The 18,088-nt window shown below is 44.7% G+C and overlaps 2 protein-coding genes across 2 annotated transcripts in view; one reads left to right on the top strand and one right to left on the bottom strand.

Moving 5' to 3' along the window:
* Positions 1 to 16,365, top strand: part of EFCAB8 (EF-hand calcium binding domain 8) — a 101,331-nt gene extending 84,966 nt beyond the window's left edge. Inside the window, exons 22-26 of the mRNA XM_050807415.1 lie at positions 342 to 510; positions 13,062 to 13,191; positions 14,411 to 14,615; positions 14,696 to 14,794; positions 15,713 to 16,365. Coding sequence (XP_050663372.1) covers positions 342 to 510; positions 13,062 to 13,191; positions 14,411 to 14,615; positions 14,696 to 14,794; positions 15,713 to 16,186 — 1,077 coding nt within the window. The 3' untranslated portion in view covers positions 16,187 to 16,365. The remainder of the gene's footprint in view (positions 1 to 341; positions 511 to 13,061; positions 13,192 to 14,410; positions 14,616 to 14,695; positions 14,795 to 15,712) is intronic.
* The window catches only part of COMMD7 (COMM domain containing 7), a 319,129-nt gene that overhangs the window by 244,101 nt on the left and 56,940 nt on the right, over positions 1 to 18,088 (bottom strand). The gene's annotated exons all lie outside the window — the stretch shown is intronic.

Raw genomic sequence — 18,088 nt, 5'->3', positions numbered from 1 at the left:
GACTCTCACTTTTCTCCTCTGTAAGTCAGTGAGAATTATATATTTCCTATAAGGTCGTGAGGTTCAAATGGAATAATATGTATACAGGCACTTGGTAAACAATGTGGTCATATGCAAGTGCTTTTTATGGTTTTACCTAAGGGGCCACTGAGGGCCAGAGAAGTGTCGGGACCTATGTAAGGTCACAAGTAAGTTCATGTGGAACACATCTAAAACTAGAACCCTAGCCAGTGTCCCAGGGCCCTTCCAGCTGGGCTCTGCAGCCTGCAGTCTTAGGTGCCTTCTGATTAGCCTGTGTAGTGGTCTTGGTGTAAGTGTTTCTCCTGTACTGTCCCCTATAGGTTGTGGCTGGCCATACCATTTCCCTGGTTCCCCCCACGCTCCTGATTACCTGGAAGGGCCATTTGGATAGTGTGGCAGACATCCTGTATGTGGACAACTTCCAGTTGGTTATCAGCGCTGGCCAGGACCGGGACGTCAAGGCTTGGAAACTCTCCGGTGATGCCATTGGTATGGGTCCTGCTGAAGCTCAGCCATGCCCATGGCCCTTCTTTTCTCTGTCCCTGTCTGAACATAAGCTGGTATGAACTTTGTACTCTGTGGGGAGGGACTCTCAGGCCACAGCAAATGCCTTTGCTTAAATAATATTACAGTCTGCCCAATTGTCCGTTCAGCAAATGGTCCTTCCATCTATTCACCCATTCACCCAATATTATTCACCTATGTATATTTTGCAAATCATATATCTGATAAGGCATATTCCTTTCTCTTTTAAAAAATAAACTTAATTGTTGCATTGTATATATAAAAAAAACCCCATACAAACCCGAAGGGTTCAGCTTGGTGAATTTTGACAAAGTAAACACATCCCCACATAGCCACCGTTCATGTCAAGAAACAATTAGGGCCAGGTGTGATGACTCACTCCTCTAATCCCAACACTTTTTTGTCCCCTTTTCCTCCTGTGCTGTCTTCCTTTTTTTTTTTTTGTAGTGCCCTGTCTCTACTAAAAATACAAAAATTAGCCGGGCATGGTGGTGCATTCCTGTAATCCCAGCTACTTGAGAGGCTGAGGCAGGAGAATCATTTGAACCTGGTAGGCAGAGGTTGCAGTGAGCCGAGATCATGCCACTGCACTCCAGCCTGGGCAACAGAGTGAGACTCCGTCTAAAAAAAGAAAAAAAAAAAAAAGAATTAAAGGTGACTTATGTACCACCATTACAGTATTACAGCATTCTGTATTTTTCTAAGTACATTTATCAGAAAGTTTTGTATTTTCATATGCTTTCGTGTTCCTGCCTAGCATTCTTTTGTTTCAACTTGAAGGGGTCCCTTTAGCATTTATTTAAAGGCAGGTCTAATGGTGATGAACTCCTCTTGTTTTTATTTATCTGGGAAAAGTTTTATATTTCCTTCATTTTTAAAGGACAACTTTCCTGGATATAGTATTTTTGGATGAGATTTTTTTGTTTTTGTTATTTTTTATTTTTTATTTTTATTATTTATTTATTTATTTTTTGTGACAGAGTCTCACTGTGTCACCTAGGCTGGAATGCAGTGGTGTGATCTCGGCTTACTGCAAGCTCTACCCCCTGGATTCATGCCATTCTCCTGCCTCAGCCTCCTGACTAGCTGGGCCTACAGGCGCCCACCACCACGCCCAGCTAATTTTTTGTATTTGTAGTAGAGATGGAGTTTCACCGTGTTCGCCAGGATGGTCTCGCTCTCCTGATCTCGTGATCTGCCTGCCTCAGCCTCCCAAAGTGCTGGGATTACAGCACTGCACCTGGCCGAGTTTTTGTTCTTTTTATAATGTGTCTCCTTGTGGATTACTTTGACTTTATCCTAGTTGGAATCCCTTGAGCTTCTTAAATATAGGTTTCTTTTCCTTTTTAAGATTTGAAACATTTTCAGCCATTATTTACTAAAATAAGCTTTTTGTCCCTTTCTCTCTCTCTCTCTCCTCCTTCTGGTACTACATAATGCATATATTGTCCATTTGACGATGTCTCATAAATCCCTTAGGCTTTCTTTACTCTTTAAAATTCTTTTTTCTTTTTGCTTCTTTGACTGGATATCTTCAAGTCTGCTGATTTTTCCTTCTGCTTGATCAAGTCTACTGTAGATGACCTTTGAATTCAATTATTTTATTTTTCATCTTTGGCTCTGGAATTTTTTTTTTTCTTTCTTCGAGATGGGGTCTTGCTCTGCCACCCAGGCTTGAGTGCAGTGGCACGAATTCAGCTCACTGAAGCCTTGACCTCCCAGCCTCAAGTGATCTTCCCACCTCAGCCTCCTGAGTAGCTGGGACTACAGGTGCATGCCATCACGCCTGGCTAATTTTTTTTATTGTTTGTAGAGACAGGGTTTCACCATGTTGCCCAGGCTGGCCTTGAATTCCTGAGCTCAAGTGATCCACCCGCCTAAGCTTCCCAAAGTGTTGGGATTATAGTTGTGGGCCACCATGGCTGGCCTCTGTTTGGTTCTTTTCTATATTTTCTGGGTCCTCACTAGTATTCTCATTTTGTTCATGTATTGTTTCTGAGCTTGTTGAGCATTTTTATCATGGTTACTTAGAATTCTTTGTCAAATAATTCATATACCTCAATTTCTTTAGCGGCAGTAAATTTGCAATTTACGTGCATAAGTTTATTTTTTTTAGGAGTCCATTATCTCTTGCTCCCTCTGGTGTCTGTTTGGAGTACTGCAAGTTCTCTAGAGCTGCTACAAGCTTCCCCCAGGCCTCTAGAATATGCTAGGTCTTTCAATAGTCTGAGAGAGGCAAGACAGAAACCAGTCTCTTGGGTACCCCTCAAAGGCTAACAAAGGCTAACACTGGATATATATGCTCCAAATCTGCTTCCTCAGGGAGAAGCTGGAAGTTGGGTTATTTTCCCTACTCATTCCTCAGAGCGGCAGGAGGGACTCTGATAGTGAGTGTATGCTAGTCTAAATTGTCACCTTTGTTCTTAGTAGCCCAGTCTGGTGCCCCTTCCTGTCAGTGCTTAGATTCAGGCAAGACAGAAACTGGTTCATCATGCAGCCCTCTGAAAAGTCTGCATGTTAGATGTACATCTCAGTCTTTCCCTCCCAGGGAGAAGCTGGAAGCTGGGGGTTCCTTCCCAATCTGCTTCACTGAGCCAGGAGGAGGGATTACAAGTGAGCACCATGAATTTTCCTACTGGCTTCAGTGCAGCTGGTGTGTGTGTGTGTGTGTTTGTTTGTTTGTTTTGCATTCATCTGGGATGAATGGTCCTGGTTTCTGGTCCATGTACTGTTTGTTCAGTCAGTGTCTCCATAAGGGGAAGGAGGTGCTGGATCTTCCTATTCTACCATCTTGCTGATGTCACCCATTTTTTGTATCTTTCAAAGACGTCTTTGACTATCCCCTAAATATAATATCTAGTGTTTTTTTTAGAAGCTTGATTGTTTTAAAAATCAGATTTTTGAAGTGTAATTTACATCCAATAAAAGCACGTTTTAAAAGTATATAGTTCTATGAGGTTTCATGAATGCATAGAATTGTGTAATTGGTATCACAATCAAGATATAGACATTACCCCAAAAAGCAACCTCATGTCTCCTCATAATAAACTCTATTTCCTTCTCCTAACCCCTGGCAGCCATTGATCTGTTTTGTCTTTATAGTTTTGCCTTTTCCAGATTATCATAAATGGAAACATACACATGTAGCTGAGTGAAATTCTAACTTTCACTTAGCATAATCAATTTTAGATTCATCTGTGTCGTTGAATGTTTCAGTAGTTTGTTCTTTTTATTGCTGAGTATTATTCCACTGTATGGCTCTGTCATAGTTTGTTAACCCATTCACCAGTTATAGGACATTTGGGTCATTGTCAGTTTTGGGTGATTATGAATGAAGCTGTTTTAAACATTGTTTTCATTTCTGTTGGGTAAGTATTTAGAAGCAGAACGACTGGGTTGTATGGTTAAGTGTATTGAAACTTTATGAGAAACGACCAAACTGTTTTGCATTTCTACCTCTGCGTCTTCATCAATATTTGGTGTTTGATCTGTTATTATTTTAAATTTTAATAATCTATAATTATAGCATGATATTTCAATACTCTTCTCTCAATAATTTATAAGACAACTCTACAGAAAATCATTAATGATATAGAATACTTGAATAACACTATCAAACAATTTTACTTAATTGACATTTATAGATCACTCCATTCATAAACAAAATAAACATTATTATTATTATTATTATTATTATTATTATTATTTTGAGACGGAGTCTCGCTCTGTCGCCAGGCTGGAGTGCAGTGGCGCAATCTCGGCTCACTGCAACCTCCGCCTCCCGGGTTCACGCCATTCTCTTGCCTCAGCCGCCTGAGTTGCTAGGACTACAGGTGAGCGCCACCACACCCAGATAAATTTTTTTTTTTGGAATTTTAGTAGAGATGGGATTTCACCATGTTGGCCAGAATGGTCTCGATCTCTCGACCTCATGATCCGCCCGCCTCGGCCTCCCAAAGTGCTGGGATTACAGGCGTGAGCCACCGCTCCTGGCCAACATTATTTTTAAGTGCACACAGAACATTAATTCAAACAGACCATATTCTGGGCCACAAAACAAATCTCAATAATTTCAAAAGGATTTATGCCATACAGAGTATGTTCTCTGATCCCAATGAAACTGAATTATAAATCAAAAACAGAAATATCTTTGAAATATCCCTAAATATTTGGAAGATAAATGACACACTTCTAAATAACCCATGGGCCAAAAAAGAAATCCAGAGGGAAATTAGAAAACATTTTGAACTGAATGAAAATGAAAATATAACATTTCAAAATTTATGAGATGCCACAAAAAACAGTAGTAAGGGGGAAATTTATAACACTAAATTCCTATACTAGAAGGAAAAAAGTTCAAATCACTAGCCTCAACTTCCACATTAAGAAACTAGAAAGAGGCCTGGTGCAGTGGCTCACGACTTTGGGAGGCAGGTGGGGGAATCATTTGAACCCAGGAGTTCAAGACCAGCCTGGGCAACATAACGAGACCCCATCTCAATGAAAGAAAGAAAAGAAAGAAAGAAAGAAGGAAAGAAGAAGGAAAGAAAGAAAGAGCAAGTTGAACCCAAAGTAAATAGAAGAAAGGAAATAATAAAGATTAGAATGGAAATCGATGAAACAGAAAAGTAAAAAATAATAGGGAAAATCAATGAAGCCAGAAGCTGGTTCTTTGAAAAGATCAATTAAATTGATAAACCTCCAGCTAGACTGGGCAGGAAAAAGAGACAGAAGACACAAATTACCAATATCAGGAATAAGTGGGATGACATCACTGCTGATTCTACAGATGTTAAAAGGATAACAATGAAATACTATAAACAACTTTATACAATAAATTTGGCAACTTATATGAAATAAACTCCTTGAAAGACACAAACTACTAAAGCTTACACAAGAAGAAGCAGATAACCCAAATATCCTTATATCAAAGAAATTAAATTTGTACTTTAAAACGCTCTTCACAAAGATATCTCCAGGCCTAAATGGCTTCCCTGGTGAATTTTACCAAATATTTGAAGGAGAAATAATATAAGTTCTACAGAAACTGTTCCAGAAAGTTGAAAAGGATACAATACTTCCCAACTCATGAGGCAACTTGGTACCAAAACCTGACTAAGACATTATAAGAAGAAAGTGAAAAAGAAAAGGAAAGAAAGAAAGAAAGAAACAAACAATTAATATCCCTCATAAGCATAAATGCAAAATATCTTAACAAAACTTTTGCAGATAAAATCCAGCAATATATAAGAAGGGTAATATATCATAATCAAATAGGGTTTACCCCAGATATACAAGGTTGGTTTAATATTTGAAAATCAATATAATTTATTATATTAATAAACTTAAAGTGAAAAACTATGTGATTATCTTGTTATAATAAAGTCATTTGACAAAATTCAACATCCATTTCTGATAAAAACATTTAGCAAAATAGAAAAAAACTTCCTCAACCTGAGGAAGTGCATCTGTGAAAAAACCTAAAACTAACTTCACACCTAATGGTGAAAGGCTGAGTACTTTGCCCTGACCAGGAATAAGACATGCCACTTCGATTCAAAGTTAGACTAGAAGTGTAGAGGGCAGTTAGAGAAGGAAAAAAAAAGGCATTCAGATTGGAAAGGAAGAAATAAAACTTTTTATTTGTAGTTGACTAATTGTCTATGTAGAAAATCCAGTGGATTTTACTAAAAAGAGTTAGTAAGGAGTTTAACAAGGTTGCAGGATACAAAATCAGTATAAAAAATCAATTGTATTTCTATATACTAGCAATGAACAGTCAGAAATGGAAGTAAAAGATACATTTACGATAACATAAAACATGAAATACCAAGATATGTAAGTACACAGAAAAGTACTACAAAACATTGCTGAGACAAAGTGTAGAAGATTTACTGTTAATGGGTAGAAGACTCTCTGATTAAGAATAAAATTATCTCCAAATTAATTTGTAGGTTAACTGAAATACCAATCAATATCCCAGAAGAATTTTTGTAGAAATTGACACAGTGATTCTAAAATTTATATAAACCAGTCAAAATAGCTTTGGCAAAGGAAACTAAGATGAAGCGCTAACATTGCCTGATTTCAAGACTTATTGTGAAGCCATGGTAATCAAGACAGTGTGGTAATGGCATAGAGACAGACAAATGGATCAATGGAATGGCACAGAAAGTCCAGAGATACACCCATACATATACGGACATCTGTTTCCGACAAAGGTGCAAAGGCAATTCAGTGGAGAAAAGACAGACTTAAAGCAACGAACTTGGATCCACACTTCACACCACATACAAAAAGCAGCTCAAAATGGGCTGTGCATGGTGGTTCATGCCTGTAATCCAAGCACTTTGGGAGGCTGAGGTGGGAAGATCACTTGAGGCCAGGAGTTCGAGACCAGCCTGACCAACATGAGAAGACCCCATCTGCTAAACATACAAAAAATTAGCCAGGCATGGTGGTGCCGGCCTGCAATCCCAGCTACCCAGGAGGCTGAAGCACGAGAATTGCTTGAACCTGGGAGGTGGAGGCTGCAGTGAGCCAAGATCACACCACTGCACTACAGCCTGGGCGACAAAGCAAGACTCTATCTCAAAAAAACAAAACAAAAACAATTCAAAATGGATCATAGAACTAAAGGCAAAAGTTAAAACTAAAACTTCTAGAAGAAATCATGGGAGAAAACCTTTGTGACCTTGGTTTAGGCAAAGATTGTTTGGATGCAACACCAGTAGAGCACAATTAATAAAATATCAAGTTAGTAACAGTTTATCAAACTTAAAAACTTCTGCTCTTCAAAAGACATTGTTAAGAGAACAGAAAGATAAACCACAGACTGGGAGAAGATATTTGCAAATCCTATATCTGATAAAGCTCCTATTTAGAATATATGAACTCTCAGAACTCAATAAGGAAACAAATAATACAATAAAAACATTAGAAAAAGGTTTGGATAGACCACAAATTTGAAGAAACTTCACTGTAATAATTAAAGAGGAAACACGAAGGACAGCTCGACAGTCAGCAGGGACAGGTTTATTTTAAATAAACCTGAGAGGGGCAGCTGGCTGAGTTAGGTTAGAGCCACACTCTCTTACAGACTAAGAGTTTTTAAGGATTCAGGGTGGGAGAGTTTATCAGAGGCTTGGACTTTTTGCTTCTGTGTCTTTTTGTTGTGCTTATCTGGGAGGGAGAGTTGTGTGTCTGTTCCCATACATCTTTCTGCAGCTGCAGGCATATCCCCTCTGCTTTTAGCTTCCCTATCTTAGTGCACCTGAAGGGAAAGGAATGTGCTTATTAAGGCCTACTGTTTTACTGGGGCCCATTGTATGAGGGTGAAGTTTAGCAGTTACCCAAGAGACTTTCCCCTGACCTCTCTCTGTGCCGGAGCTGTCTTATCAGTGTTTTACTGTCTGCTCTTTCTGTCTGCTTGTAGTTAGAAGTGATTTCCTTGAAATGCATGAGGCTAGAAAGGGAGCTGGAACTTAAAGTGGTGGTGTTTGTCCGTGATGGCGGTGCTCCTGCTCTGTCATTCACCAAAGAAAATATATAGAAGCATGGAAAGCAATGCTCAATATTTATTCATTAGAAGAGACATACTAATTAAAACCGCTAAAGATACCATTTATCTTATTAGAATGGCTGAAATTAAACAATATTGATCATACTAAGATGGTATATGAAGGAGCTGAAACTCTCCTGCATGGCTAATGGGAACGTATAATGGTACAACTGCTTTGGAAAGCTTTTTGGCAGTTTCTTAATAAAGTTAAATGTGCCCCTATGATATGAGTCAGCTGTTCCACTTCTATGAAAGCATATGCCCGGGTAAAGACTACATACATAAATGTTCACAGCAGTATTTTTAATTTTATTTATTTATTTATTTTTGAGACGGAGTCTCGCTCTGTTGCCCAGGCTGGAGTACAGTGGCCGGATCTCAGCTCACTGCAAGCTCCGCCTCCTGAGTTTACACCATTCTCCTGCCTCAGCCTCCCAAGTAGCTGGGCTACAGGCGCCCGCCACCTCGCCCGGCTAGTTTTTTGTATTTTTTAGTAGAGACGGGGTTTCACTGTGTTAGCCAGGATGGTCTCGATCTCCTGACCTGATGATCTGCCCGTCTCGGCCTCCCACAGTGCTGGGATTACAGGTGTGAGCCACCGCGCCCGGCCAGCAGTATTTTTTTGTAACAGCCCCAAACTAGAAACAATTCAAATGTCCATCAATAGTTGAGTTATAAACTATGGTTTATGGAATATCACTCAGCAATAAAACAGAATGAAGAATTGATACGTTATATAATGTGGTTGGATTTCAAAATAATTATGCTTAGTGAGAGAAGCCAAACAAAAACCTGTACATATTGTATGATTTATTTTTTCCCAACCATTTACATCTGCATCTATTTATATAAAATTTTAGGAAATGCAAACAAATTTATAGTGTGACAGCAGATAACTGGTTGTTTGGGGATTAGGGGCTGATGAGGGTTGGAAGGGTGAGAGCTCAAAGAAGCAGGAAGAAACTTTTGCAGGTGATGGATATGTACACATTAAATAGAAACCGGTTATTGCATGTCAGTTATACTTCAATGAAACTGTTAAAAATAGTCATCCTACTAGGTTTATAGTGGTATCTTATTAATGATTTTAATTTGCATTCCTCTAGTGACTAATGATGTTGAAATATTTTCTTGCACTTATTAAAGTTTTTGCCCATTTTAAAATTGGGTGTTGTTTTTAAGTTGTAGGAGTTATTTATATATTATGGATATTAACCTCTTATCAGGGATATGATTTTCAAATACTTTCTCCCATCCTGTAAGCTTCTTTTTCATTGGGTTCGTTGTTGATTGTGGTTTTTATTTGTTTGTTTGTTTGTTTTGAAATGGAGGTTCGCTGTTGTTACCCAGGCTGGAGTGCAATGGTGCGATCTCAGCTCACTGCAACCTTCACCTCCCTGGTTCAAGCGATTCTCCTGCCTCAGCCTCCCGAGTAGCTGGGATTACAGGCACCCACCACCACACCCATCTAATTTTATATTTTTAGTAGAGACGGGGTTTCATCATTTTGTCCAGGCTGGTCTCGAACTGCTGACCTTAGGTGATCGACCTGCCTTGACCTTTCAAAGTGCTGGGATTATAGGTGTGAGCCACCACACCCAGCCTGATTATGTTTTTTGAAACACAGAAGTTTTCACGTTTAATGTCTATTTTTGCTTTCATTGCCTGTTTTTTAGTGTCATATCATTGGCCTAATCCAATGTTATGAAGCTTTCCTTCCATATTTTTTTCTAGGAGTTTTTACAATTTTGGGTATTATGTTTAGGTATTTAATTCATTTTGAGTTCATTTTTGTATATGGTGTAAAAAGGGTCCAGTTTTACTCTTTTGCATGTGGCAATTTGGTTTTCCCAGCACCATTTGTTGTAGAGACTGTCTTTCCCAATTGAGTGGTCTTGGCACTTTTGTTGAATATCATTTGGCTACATATGTGAGGCTTTATTTTTTAATTTAATTTTATTTTTTTTGAGACAGAGTCTTGCTCTGTCGTCCAGGCTAGAGTGCAGTGGCGATCTTGGTTCACTGCAAGCTCCGTCTCACAGGTTCACACCATTCTCCTGCCTCAGCCTCCCGAGTAGCTGGGACTACAGGTGCCTGCCACCACACCTGGCTATTTTTTTTATTTTTATTTTTAGTAGAGACAAGGTTTCACCGTGTTAGCCAGGATGGTCTCGATCTCCTGACCTCATGATCTGCCTGCCTTGGCCTCCCAAAGTGCTGGGATTAGAGGCTTGAGCCACTGCGCCCGGCCGAGGCTTTGTATTCTATTCCATTGGTTTATATGTCTGTTTTTATGCCGGTACCACACTGTCTTGATTACTGTAGCTTTGTAATATATTTTAAAATCAGAAAGTAGATGTTTTTGTTCTCTAAGAAATTTTTGCTTACATTAAAATTACAAAGATATTCTCTTAGATTTCCCTCTAGAAACTAGAGATTTTGGCTTTTAATTTAGGTCTATGATCTATCTTCAATTGATTGTTGTATAGAGAGGATGTTTTGTCTATTTCCAGTTAGCCAAGAGAGTTAAAAAAAAAATCATAAATAGGTGTTGAATTCTGTCAAATGCTTTTTCTGCTTCTACTGTGATAATCATATAGCTTTTGTCCTTTATCCTGTTGATGTGGTAAATTACATTTTTTGAATTTTGAATTCAAACCTGCATTCCTGGAGTAAACCCCACTTAGTCAAGATGTATTATTCTTTTAATATATTGTTGAATTCTATTTTACTCCTTAATGGAACTTTATTGTGTTATGGCCAGGAACCCTTGAGTGCCTAAAACCTTCTTGGTCCTGGACATCTATCCTCACATGAGTAGAGTGGCCAATGGGAATTCAAAATACCATTTTACTTTGGTTTTCTTGGTTTTGCCTCAAAAATGCAGCATTTTTCTGGTAAGTGGAGATAGAGCCATATGATTTTGCCTAAGGCAGGCCCCTCCCTTTCCCTGAAGCCAAACCCGGATCTTACCCTAGCGGGCCATTAGAGACAAGAGAAAAACAGAATGGCTCCTCCAAGTGCATTTATAACAAGTGATCCCTGCTGGGCTCAGTGGCTCACACCTGTAATCCCATACTCTGGGAGACCAAGGTGGGAAGATCACATAAGCACAGGAGTTTGAGACCAGCATGGGCAACAACGTGAGACCCTGTCTCTACAAAAAATTTAAAACTTAGCTGGGCATGGAAGTGCGCACCTGTAGTCCCGGTGACTCAGGAGGCTGAGGCGGGAGGATCGCCAGAGCCCAGGAGTTCGAGGCTGCAGTGAGTTATGACTGTGCTGCTGTACTCCAGCCTGGGGAATAGAACAAGACCCTGTCTCAAAAAATAAAAATAAAAAAAATAAAATAAAACAAATGATGTAAAAAACATGCTCTCTCAGTATTCGAGAGTCCATCCTGTTTGGATTAGCAAATGTTCTATTCTTGAGGAAACCCCAAGAAGGGCTTGAGAAGGGGGCTGGGAGCCTTCCCCACCTCCAAACAGCAAGCATATATCTTCTGTTCCATGTCCTGAGCGAAGGTATAGGTGGCCTCCAACCTCGTGATCCGCCCGTCTCGGCCTCCCAAAGTGCTGGGATTACAGGCTTGAGCCACTGCGCCTGGCTAGATTTTTTTTTTAGTTTTAGAATGTCCATTTGATTCTTTTCTATAGATTGCAATTCTTCTTTTCCACCATTTTATTCAATTTTCTTTAATTTTATTTAACATTATTTGTAACAGTTATTTAAAGTTTTAATCTGCTAACTCCAATGTCTGAATCTTCTGGAGGGTCCACTTCTAATGCCTATTTCTTCTCTTGATTATTGGTTTTATTTGCCTTTTCAAATGTCATATATACAAAATAAAATAAAATAAAATAAAAATCCAAAACTTTTCTGGGCTTGTATAAATGGACTGTAAAGACTTTAGTTGATATTATTTCCCCCAGAGCATTTGCTCTTTCCTCTGTATAGGGCTGAGCATCTCCATCAAGTTGGGGATTGAACTGGGTTGGGGCTGAGTAGCAGCTTTAGGAGGATTCAGTTTGCCTCTGTGTTCAGTTGTCTCAAGGATGAAATCTGTGTCTGTTTCAGGCTCCTCCTTCAGTGGGACTCTGTTTCCCAATGATCTCATTCTGCTTTTCTATACCAGCACCTACAACCCCAGCCTCCCTGGTGCTCGGCAAATGTCCTAACAAGAAAAACAGCTGTGCATTCAGGCGAGATTTATTAATCATGCCAGCCACAGTGGATGTCAGAAGCTCTGCTGGTCTCTGTCTCTCTAAGCCAAGTCTGATTCTCATTAAGCCTGTGTGTAGACTCAGGAGCGCCCCCGAGACAAGAAAGCGCTCCCACTCCGAGCTTTTCTTGGAAAAACTTGTCCCTTTCTGTCATTTTAGTTCACCTGGCCCTCTGCTTCTATTGCTCTCCAGTGATTTTTTTTTGTTTTTAATGATTTTGTACCTATCTGTTTTATTTTTCTTAACTTTAAAAATCCTGCAGCAGGAGAATGGCCTGCTACTCACTATTCTCTGCCCAGGAGCAGGACTTAATTCTGTTTTCACTATCTACTTTTTACTCCAGCCCCATTCCTTCCCCCACCATCCCCAATCTCATATCTGATGGGTGTCTGACCATTTTATGCCATTGCCATTTTACACACAAGCTACCTGAAGCCCAACTGAGGATCATTCAGTCACTGCCATAGTACTCTCCCCATCTCAGTTCACATGTGGGGCAGGATGCTTTAGGCCTGAGCTCCGAGTGTGTCCTAGGGCTTCTGTCTGGCTCATCCACATATTTGTGGAGTACATATGCTTGGCATATGGTGGGCACTCAACATTTGAGTGGGTGTGGGGGCTGAGGGTAGGGGTTACTAGCTGACCCCTGAAGGTAGAGGATAAGGGGCAGAGGGCTTGGAGGAGGGGAGTATGCCAGTTGTGGTTCTGAGCAGTGTCTGATCAAATCACAGGAACATTTGGCCTGAGTGTGTGGAAAAGACTACAGGATGCCCGTGATGGTCCTCATGAAAACAGAGCAAGCTTAGAGGAAGAGGGCAGCTCCACTGGCACCACCCAGAAGGCCTTCCATCTGGAACTGCAGTGAGTGAGCACAGCCTGCTTGATCTTCTCTGGCCTGAGGAGGGAGAGGCTGTGAGTCTTCCCAGGTCCCAGGAAGCCTCTGCCTGGGTTGGGTAGAGCTAGACATGGGTGAGGAGGACCCTCAGAAGGCCAGAGGTTTGAGAGTTGCAGGCAACTCTAGTCCACAGTGGCAGCTATGGCTGGAGAGCCCAGGCCCTGTTTTAGCCCAGCTCAGCTGAAAGGTTGAGCGGTGAAAGGGGAAAATACAAAAACCCAAGTGCTTGGATGGGGCCCTGTCCCCCAGCCAGGCCCAGATTTGCTAGAGCTGACTTCCCTGCAGAGGTCATTGCTGCATGGCCAGAGGTCCCTGGCAGAGGAGTGCTCAGGCCCGAAGCCCTGATCCTGAGTGGACATTTGTGTTATTTCCCTGATTTGCAGGGAACATCAGGCTGCTGGCTACTTGTTCCTCCCCCTGCAGTTTCATCTCCAACCCACTCCATCCACTCCATCCTTATTCCTGACCAAGTCTCCAGTAATTCTGGTTCATTCAAGAAAACGTGTATTGAGATCCTACTGACTGCCAGACCTTGTGCTAGGTTCTAGAGATACAAGACACCAGACACAGTCCTGCTTCAGAGAACTCACAGTTTACTCGGGGAGGTGGACATGCAGACTCATGGCTGCAGTTTTATGTGATAAGTAATGAGAGTATTAGGAACAGGGATGGCTCGGAGGACAATCTACGTGATTGAGTGGATCAAGTAAGGAAGGCTGCATAGGAGAGGTGATTTTGGAGTTGGGTTTTGACATTTAAGTAGGAGTCTGTCAGGTACCCACAGAATCTTTGTGGCTCCAGTGCTGCCATCAAGGCATACATCTTCACAGTGCTGTGGAGGGACATCAAACAAGGCAAAGGCAGGGTTTCCCTGGGGCAGGGGGCAGACATGTTTGAATAGTCCACAAGGGGAGGTCCAGATAAAGCCAGACGGGGTGTCAGGTCTGCATGGTGGAGAGGACAGAGTGGTGGGAGAGTGGCAGGACTTGCTGGGCCAGCTGCATTGATTCAGGATTTGCAAATTCCATACTTGCTCAGTGGTGGGCTCTGGGAATTTGCCCTGGGGGAGGGATGGAAGTTTGGAAAGGATCAGGCCCAGGAAGGGAGAGCCTTTCAGGGTTTCTGGGAGGGTCACCCTGCCTTGTGGTGGGGGGACATCTTGTGAAGAAAAGCCTCCCACACTAGGGAGCAGCAGGATCTGGCTGAGGCCCTGATATACCAGCGGCGAGAGCAGGCGGCGCTGATGGCCCTCCTGCATGGGAAGGCAGATAAGGAGACAGAAGCTTGGGCCAGGCTGCAGAAGATGGCCCTGATGTCCCCATGGGCCGGAGAGCGCCCCCTGGAAGACATTGAAGACAGCTGGAGCAAGTGGGAGTCCAGGGACAAGCAGGTAAGGCTGGGAGGGGAGCACAGGGAGGGGTGCGGGGACCCCCAACTCGCAGGCTTCACTCTTGGGCGTGGCTCCTGCAGGTGAGCAAAGTCTTGGGAGCGGCGTATAAGCCCAAGGAACGCTTGCGGAATACCAGGTTCCTGTCCATGAGGGTGCCGTACGGCTGGATGAAGCAGCAGGTGAGGCGGGATGGGGCGGCTCCCCAGGAGGCTGGGTCAGGGGCCAGGGAATCCCATGTCCACCGGCAGCCACCCTTGTGCCCACACAGCCCTTCAGTGGGGGTAGACGGGAGCATTTGTCCTTTAACAGGATTCTGGGCCATAGACAGTTCTGGGATGAGACTGATGTGTCTGGTTTGTTTGCCAATGCCCTGGCTGAGGTCACTGGCGCAGCTTTTGTCCTTGAGAACAAGCCTCAAGGGCCTGTGGGACAAGGTCCCCCTTGGGCAGGGCCCCTGTCTATAGCCTCCAAGCATTTCCTATGGTCTGTGGCTGTCCATTTGCTGGTTAGCATATTTCCCACCTGTGTCCCCACTACCGTGGTGCTCAAACAGCAGACCAGGGTGTCGTGCCAGGCCCGTAGTAAGAGACAGGGTAAATGGAAGGAGTGGCTCTCCATTGGGGACAGAAAGGAGCAGGGGATGTTCGAAAGAGCAGATTAGAGCTCCAGATTTGAGATCCCAGCCTCTCCCAGCCTCCCTGTCCTTATCTGCCATGGGAGATAACACTGAAGGCCATGTCTCTGCAGGGCCCCCCTGTCCCGGGCTGGGGAGAGGCTGGTGTGAGATGGATTGTTCCAAGGAGCTCTTTGCACCTGGGCCTCACCCAGCGTCCAGCTCGAGGCCTCATTCGCAGAAGCGGACAGTCTCCTCGCCAGCTCACAGGGTCGTCAGAAGCACCATAATTGGGTGGAGAGCAGGGCTGGGTGCCTGGCCTGGTGCAGGGTGGATGCATAGGTCTGCAGACAATGGTGGTTAGTGGCAACCACGGTCCTCTGGACATGCCTTCTTGGCATGGGAAGACCTCAGGGCACCTGATCCTGGGTGTCCCTGGCTCCACCTGGTGCCCCGTTCCCGCTCCCCACTCTGTTCCCTGCAGATCTCGCCTCAGGTCTACCAAAGCCTGCACTTCAATGATCTGATGCCCACCCAGCAGCCCGACTTCCTGACCAGCAGGGGCCCAGACCAGCAGGACCAGCACATCCGCCTGGTAGCCCACGATGTCCAGAAGGACCTGGTGCCCAGCAGGGAGCAGGCTGTGCTGGATACCATGGACAGCACGCCTGCAGCCACCTCCTCCCCATCTTCCTTGTTATCTGTCACCGCCTCAGCCTCCAGGCTGCTGGACTCCAGCTTGCCTGCCTTCCTGAGGCCCCAGTTCTCTTTCTTGCTGCGGCCCCAGTCGGCCTCCACAGCCCATTCCACCCCCTCAGTCCCATCCCCGGTGTCCAAGTCCACCCTGCAGAGGTCAGCAACCCCCAAGCACATTGTCTCCTCCCTCGAGCGGCCCCCAAGGCCTCTGAAGGCCACCTTCATGTCCTCTGTGAAGGAGGGCTCCCACGTCAGGTTCTGAGGTGCTCTGCCATCTTCTCTAGTCCAGCAGCAGGGCCACCAGGCCCATGGCGGGCCTGCATGTCCCTGGCTTATTCCCTACCAGACCCAGAGGATGTGGCCCTTCCCCCGGCCGCCCCACTTGCCTCTCTGGGGAAGTCCACCTGTCTCCTAATCTTATCTTCTCTCTGGCCCCGCACAGAGCCCTGGGGCAGAAAATAAATGTTCTCAGCTGTGGGCGTCCACAGGCGATGAGGTCGGGCTGTGTGTTCCTTACCCCCTTAGGTCCCTCCTTATCTGAGACCGTTCACATCCCCTGGCCCTGGCAGAGGCAGAGAGGAGAGTCCCTCTCCAAGGACACCTGGGCGTGGCTGGTTGCCTTGGAAACTTGGTTCAGCCTCATTGCAAGAGTGAGGCCTGGCAGCCATCTGGTGAGGGTCATGGCTGTTTGTCTTCTGCCCCTGCTGTCTGTCAGTCTTCCCTCATCATCAAACACTCCATCCCAAGCACCCTTTTCTGTCCTGTGTGCAGAGAGGGCTGGAAGCACGGTGGGCAGCACCCCTCGTGGCTCTGCCGCTGTCTGGCTGTGGAGTCCCATATGTCCTTCCCCTCTGGCCCAGAGTCACCTGTCCAGACCTCTGCTGGGCCGTCAGCCCTCTCGGCAGCTGGAGACCCCATTCTGGGGCATGTGGGGTCTTCTGGACACGTCACCTGCGGCCTGAAGGGAGCCGGGGCTGCCCGCTGCTGCTGAGCAAGGAGGAGGTGGGCTATAGGCTTGGGGTTCTTGGGGGATCTGTCTGTCCCAGTGTCCCCACAGACCCTCCTGCCCAGTCCGAGGCTCAGCCCTGAGGGGCACCTGTGTCCTTTCTCATCTCTTTCTCCTTCCATCTCCCTTTACACTTCACAGCGGTGGAAACACGGGCTGCCCGCCGCCACTCTGCTGGGAGGTGTTTTGGTTCTTTTCGTTGTTTCTGAGAAGGAGTCTCACTCTGTCACCCAGGCTGGAGTGCAGTGGCGCGATCTCGGCTCACTGCAACCTCTGCCTCCCAGGTTCGAGTGATTCTCCTGTCTCAGCCTCTCGAGTAGCTGGGATTACAGGCATGCGCCCCCACACCCAGCTGATTTTTGTATTTTCAGTAGAGACAGGGTTTGGCCATGTTGGCCAGGCTGGTCTTGAACTCCTGATCCCAAATGATCCGCCCACTTTGGCCTCCCAAAGTGCTGGAATTACAGGCGTGAGCCACCGCGCCCGGTCTGCTGGGAGTTTCTGGGTCACCTGTGCCTCCTTCCTGGGATCACTGCATCCTCTCCTGTGTGAAGAAACTATGATCTGAGCCCTCCCCGCTTGTTTCTTGCATTAAGGAGTCAGGGGCACCCAGGAGCCAGGCATTTTTGAGGCCAAAATCCATCTGCAGGTTGTATCCCAATTACTGTCTATCCGTTTCCTAGTGCTGCTGGAACAAAAGTACCATACTTGATGTCTTAAAACAACAGAAACTTATTGTCTCAGCTCTGGAGGCTGGAGGTCAAGGTGCCGGCTTGGAAGAGGCTGCAGCTTACGTGTCAGTAGCTTCCCAGTAAACCCGCCCAGCAGCCCTTGTTGATTTTCATTTTCACAGCAAACACCTATTAAGTGCCTTCTAATCTAGAAAACTCTTCCTTACGGCGGAGCTGAAAAAGGCGTCTGTCTGGGGCTGAGGAGAGGCTGCTGTCTGGGCCACAGAGGATCATGGCCTGTGTCCCTAGGAGGAGGTGCTGGGGATCAGACACCTTTGCACTCAGGGTTGGGAGCACAGGTTAAGGGGCCCTACCCAGGCCACGCAGACCCCACGCAGTGCCTGCCGTGGCCTTCCCCCCATACCACCTCCCCTGGGAAGGGGCTTCTCATTTTAGACCTCTGCCTTTGCATCCTAGGGCTCCTGGA

This window comes from Macaca thibetana, chromosome 10 (genome assembly GCF_024542745.1).
Source record: "Macaca thibetana thibetana isolate TM-01 chromosome 10, ASM2454274v1, whole genome shotgun sequence".
Lineage (NCBI taxonomy): Eukaryota > Metazoa > Chordata > Mammalia > Primates > Cercopithecidae > Macaca > Macaca thibetana.
The sequence above is the reverse complement of the archived record's forward strand: the minus strand, read 5'-3'. Positions and strand labels throughout refer to the sequence as shown.